The sequence below is a fragment of the Condylura cristata genome, unplaced genomic scaffold (genome assembly GCF_000260355.1).
Source record: "Condylura cristata isolate star-nosed mole 26May11 unplaced genomic scaffold, ConCri1.0 scaffold00043, whole genome shotgun sequence".
NCBI classification, from domain to species: Eukaryota; Metazoa; Chordata; class Mammalia; order Eulipotyphla; family Talpidae; genus Condylura; species Condylura cristata.
In genome coordinates, this window is record NW_004567144.1 from 3,582,151 (window position 1) to 3,588,211 (window position 6,061).

Below are 6,061 nucleotides of genomic sequence, written 5' to 3' on the forward strand. Positions count from 1 at the left end.
TGGTTATATTTGACAAGCAATCAATCTAATCCATCACATTCACAGGCTATAGAAGAAAAAGCATGAACATACCAACTGATGTAGAAAAAAATATTGACAAAATTCAATCTTTGCCCACATGTGTTAAAAACTCTCCAAAAAATAAGAACACAGGGAAACTTTCTCAATTTGATAAGAGCAATCTATAAAAAACCTACAGCTAATATGAAACCTACAGGTAAAAGGCAAATGTTTTCCCTCAAGATTGAGAACAAATCATGAAGTCTGCCCTTACCACTCTCGTTCGATATAGTGCTGGAAGTTATTATTTGTGAAATAAGGCAAAGAGGGGAAATAAAAGGATACAGCTTGGAGAAGATGAAACAAAACTTCCCCTATTTGCAGATGACATAAATCTCCACATACAAAGTTCCAGGGAATCTAGCCCTCCCCCTGCCAAACCTCCTAGGAATAATAAGTCAGCAGAACAAGATCATAACATACAAGACAAACATCAACATGTTTATTGTAATTTCTACATGCCAGCAACATATGGACACAGAAATTAAAAATCCAAAAATGTCATTCACAGTCACTAAAAAAAAAGAAAGAAAGAAAGAAAGAAATGCTTAAGTGTAAACCTAGCAAAAAATGTGCAGGACTTACATGCTGAAAACTATAAAACACTCATGAAATAAATCAGTGAAAATTTAAACAAATGGAGATACATACCCAGGTGTTCATGGATTACAAGACTCGTCATAGTAAAAATGTCAATTCTCCCCTAGTTGACACATGGATTTAACATAATTCCTATAAAGATCCCCACAAAACTTTTTGTTGATCTAGACAAGATTATTTTAAACTTCATATGGAAACACAAGAGAATTTGTATAGCTGTCACAATCTTGAAAAAGAAGTTGAAGGCAAAGGTCTACTACTTTCAAGACTTATTACATAGCCAGAATCAAGACTGCTTTGTATCGGTAGAGGGATACACACATAAATTAATGGAACAGAATGGAAAGCCCAGATGTAGAGCAACACAAATATACCCAACTGGTTTTTTGATGAAGGTGTAAAACCAATTCAATGGAGGAATGAATATCCATAAACAAAAGAATAAACCTCAGCCTATTTATTAATCCTTACTCAGAAATAAACTAAAAGTAAACCACACACTTAACTGTAACCCATAAAGCTATAAATCTCTGAGTCAAAAGAACAGGACAAAGTCTTTTCACAAGCAAGTCATGACTCACAGAAGGAAAAAGTGATAAATTGGACTCAACAAAATGAAAAACTTTTGCTCTGAAAAGTATGATCAAATAAAGGGATGAAAAAAACATCACAGTGTGGGAGAAAACATTTGCAAGCCACATATCCAAAAAAGAACTAGTATCTAGAATATAAAAAGAACTCTTAAAACTCAACAGTAAATGAAAGTTCCATTATAAAATGGGCAAGCAGCATAAACATTTTACCCAAGATGTGGCACAGATGGCAGCTGAACACATGAAAAGATGAGTGTGAGGAACTGTTAGGGAAGTACAAATTAAAACCACATTGAGGTGTCACTACACATGTATCACAATGACCAAAATAAGAAATTATGACAACACAGAGAAACTGATGAGAATACAGAGAAACTGAATGCTTCATTCACTGATAGTGGAAATGTACAATGATACAGCCATTCTGAAGTAGGTTTTTAAAAAAAACACAACATCATCCAGTAATGGCAATCCTGGGCATCTTCCCCAGAGAAATAGACTTGGGTTCACTCCAAAATCTGTGTATGGCTGTTTGCAGCAGGTTTATTTGTGATAAATCCCAACTGAAATAAGTCGGATGTCCTTCAACAAGTGAATGTTTAAACAAACAACAGTACATCTATTTCACAGAATACTCTTTTAATGAAGGGGAGTAAAACTTTGGAATATGCAACAACTTGAACAAATGTCCAGTTACCGCTTTTGTAACAAGGGAGAGGTTGTCTTCAGTCTTCTTGTTTTGGAATCAAGATACAGATGAGCAAGGTGAGTCAGGGAAAGAGCATATTTGAACAAGCTTAATATTTTCCTTTTCTTTTCAGTTTTAGAACTTTTAGTGCTTGGCCCTAGCTGGTGGTGCAGTGGTTTAAAGCTCAACACTACAAAGCTAGCCACAGCCGCCTCAACACGAGTTCATCTCAGCCAGGGAGCTGACCCACATGGCATGGCAGACCTCTCCTGACATGCCCACTGCTCCGCTCAGCGGTGTTCTCCATGGATCTGCCTGGTCTGCTCCCCACTGTCTCTAATGAATCCTCTCACTGCCCCTGCAGCTCTCGCCTATACCCCAGTTCTTAATGCATAAATGAATAAATCTTAAAAAGAAGAACTTTTAGAGCTTCAAAGTTATCAGAAAGAAATGGCTTCATGATTTCCAGCTGTCACAGTTCCTGAGCACCTGAGAGTACCCATTTCAGAAGCCAGGAGAAGAGCCATTTCGATTGGTGCGATTGGGCCAGCACAAGCTGAGAGGTCTGCTTAGTTACGGTGAATTACTTTGAGGAGGGTGGTCATTACATTCTTACACTGAGGTAAGACAAGGTGGAACTGAGACTTAAGCAGAGGATTCTGTATTCCCGGGGCCAGATAGACATCTTTGTTCTGATACACAAAATTAAAGATTCACGGGTCAGGGTACCTGAAAAGCTAGAGAAAGCTGCGGTTGCTTCCTGAACACCAGGAATAATAGTCAGTCCAGTATGAGAGCACGTGGAGCTAGCAGTGTAATATTTGTCCCGTGTTTCTCTAGCGTGGCTTGGAAAGGAAGCTACTTGGAAAGTAAGAATCCATGAAAAAAATATTTATTACTACTACAAAAATTTATTCAACAAAGAAGTGCAATGAGAATATGTACACGGCCACTTTTTAACATCACAGTAAAAAGATGCTGTGGAGAGAGGACATGTGGAAACAATTGATTTCTCTGGTGAACACAGCCACTGTTTATACTCGTTCCAAGGCTTCTAACAAGATGATACAATTTCCTGGCTTTACTACCATCCCAATATTGTTCTGTTGCCCACTAGTTGGCATCACCACACACTCATCATTCAAAATTCATAAAAGGAATCGAATCCTCACTGCACACATCTGCCACCATTTAATTTCAACGATAACTTTTGTCCATCATTTTTTTCCAATCAGGAGGGGGTGAGCTTTGCTCATAGTGTCTATTCAGCATGCTCAAAACTGCCTCCAAAGGAAATCCGTGGCCTCTCTCCTCAGGGAGGAATTTTATCAGCCCAAACGTCACAAGTACTATGCCATGGCAGCATCTCACGCCGGCTCTGGAACCTTCGGTGAAATAACCGTTGCTACGGTGCTTCGGGGGGCGTGGCATGGGGGGGGGTCTCCCAGCAGCCAATCCTAGTCACAGACGTATTGGGGGCGTGGCCACGGGCAACTTAAGGCAGAGGGACTGCAACCCGCGAAGCCTCCGGCGGAGCTTGAAAACCTTTGACCACTGCTCTGGTCCCAACGGCTACTCCGAGCGGTAGCCGGTACCTGAGCCGCAACCAAGGTCCAGCTCGAACGTGATGATGGAAGAGACACAGACCGAGCGACAGCAAATGGTACGCCGCCACCACCGCGAGAAGAAAGAACTGCAGGCCCAGATCCAGCGCATGAAGAATGCAGTGCCCAAGAATGACAAGAGGAGGAGAAAGCAGTTACTCGTCGATGTGGCCCATCTTGAGGCCGAACTGGAGCAGAAGCACCAGCAGGAGCTGGAGAAATTCCAAGAGAACTTCCCTGACGACAGCAGCCTTGACTCCGTCGCCAAAGACCTGGCCAAGATGGATCTGGAGAACCAACCACCCCACGTGACGCGGGCCCAGAGGCGGCGAGAGCGGAGGGTGGCCCTCGAACAGGAGCGGCTGGAAAGGATCTCCGAGGCCAAGATGGAGCACCTTGCCAGCTTCCGCCACAAGGAGGAAGAGAAGCTGGCCGCCATCCTGGGGGCCAAGAACCTGCAGATGAAGGACATCCCGGCCGACGGCCACTGCATGTATCGCGCCATCCAGGACCAGCTGGTGGTCACCGTGACCCTGGAGTGCCTCCGGGGCCGCACCGCTGATTACCTGCGCAAGCATGCCGACGAATTCCTGCCCTTCTTCAGCAACCCCAAGAACAGCGACGGCTCCAGGCTTGAAGACTTCATGAGCTACTGTGACGACATCGTGCACAGCGCATCGTGGGGTGGCCAGCTGGAGCTCAGGGCCCTGTCACACATCCTGCAGACCCCCATCGAGGTGATCCAGGCCGACTCTCCCATTGTGCTCATCGGGGAGGAGTACACCAAGAAGCCGCTCGTGCTCGTCTACCTGCGCTACGCCTGCAGCTTCGGCGAGCACTACAACTCCGTGAAGCCGCTCGATGCCCGTGCCGTTGGGGGTGCACCGCCACTCTTCTAGGCCCAGCCGAACTGGCCGCTGGGGTTCCATGGTAGAAAGCCATCACCACATCTCCCCAGTAGGTTTCATGTGCCCCCCCTGCTTTCTCCTTCCTTTTACTCCAAACTCACACTCTCTGCTACCCCAAACCCCACCACCCACCCAAGCCAGCTTCCCTATCTGGACGTTCTAGCCCCCTGACTCTCCATCCTGGCTTCTGGCTTCTGGCTTCTGCCCAGGTGGGCTTAGAGACGGGGGTGGGGGCAGTATCAAGAGTGAGTGACACATCCATCCCCTGGGAAATATCTGGCTAGTCCTCCCCCACGGGAGTAAGTTTGATAAGTGCTAACCACTAATGGCCTCCCCGCCTGGATAAGCTCTAGTCACATTGCTAAATAATAAATTGGGGGTGAAAAATGAAAATAAGGCTGGATGCATTGTTCACCTGGGGAACATCCGTTTAGTTTGGAGTCTTCCAATTGTTCCGCGAATACATTGGATTTCTTAGCTATAAGTTGGAGTTTCTGTGATCGAAAGTCTGGTGAAAGCCTTTTGCTTAGTTCTTCAAAAAAATGTTGACGTGGGCTGGGTGGGGAATCTGCTTTATGCTGGGCTACTCGAGGCGGCCTCTCAAGTTACTGGGAAAGCTCCCAGAGTACTTTTCTTTCTGCATAAAGATGTCAGATTCCATATTAACTTAGATTACTTAGATGTTTGCTATGTTCTAAATAATAGAATTTTAAGAAGCTTGTCAGTTTAGAAGTTAAATGTGTTTAGTACAGAAAAGAAATTTAAAGAAATTGATAGGCTACATACAATTTATGTTGATATTTGAATGATTTTGATAGTTTATTAAAGATGGGATGGATATGACTTGATTCTAGTAGTAGTGGGCCTATTTCATTATTTCTACAACTGTTGTGAAGCAAAAAGAAACTGATATAGTTTCAGGGGAGAAGATATGAACTAGCAAGTTTCCTATACTTTTCAGAGACATAAAACTGTAGGACTTTATTCAAGTAGTTGGTCCACTTGTTTATGATTACCACTGGTATGAAGTGTGACAGATCTGTACTTAACTAAATTCCCTGAATTGTTGGAATTAGAAACATCTTTGAAAGAGCTTTTTAAAAGTGTTCAAGCATTTTTGTTATATCTGCAACTGGCATTAAAAAAAAAAAACCATGAGCAATGTACTTTTGACAACAAATGATAAAATCATTTGCAATATATAATTTGAAAAATGTCAATCTTCAAAGCTTGTATGTCAGTGTTTATTAAAATTCATTAAAAATGTCTATGCACACCGAATATTCTAAAACAAATTATATAAATTTAAAAATATATGTCACTTGTTTAAAAAATAAAAAGTTTTTAAAAACCTGACTATTTTTTTCTGTAGTTGCTTTAGTTCACAAAGAGTTTTGATCCCAAGATCTACTTCAGCCAAGGAATCCCCCCTTGTTGAGGGAATAGGTAAGGGGAGGCAGATGGAGGCTTTGGAGAGAAGGGATCAGGGCCTGAGATCTTGGTGGTAGTCTGAAATGCCATGTTACAGAGGAACTTTATATTGAGATTGTCCTGAGTTGATGTTTCCCTACATGGAAAAAAATCACCTTATATATGGATATTGTATCA

The 6,061-nt window shown here is 42.7% G+C and overlaps 1 protein-coding gene across 1 annotated transcript; it reads left to right on the forward strand.

Moving 5' to 3' along the window:
- The first annotated feature begins 3,571 nt into the window (after window positions 1–3,571).
- On the forward strand, window positions 3,572–4,444 carry OTUD6A (OTU deubiquitinase 6A). Its single transcript, XM_004694452.1, has one exon. The coding sequence runs from the start codon at window positions 3,572–3,574 to the stop codon at window positions 4,442–4,444; it is 873 nt and encodes a 290-aa protein (XP_004694509.1).
- Window positions 4,445–6,061: the final 1,617 nt, after the last annotated feature.

What these genes read in the sequence shown, in the direction of transcription:
- OTUD6A (XM_004694452.1), top strand. Translation starts at nt 3,572, where the DNA reads ATGGAAGAGACACAGACCGAGCGACAGCAAATGGTACGCCGCCACCAC.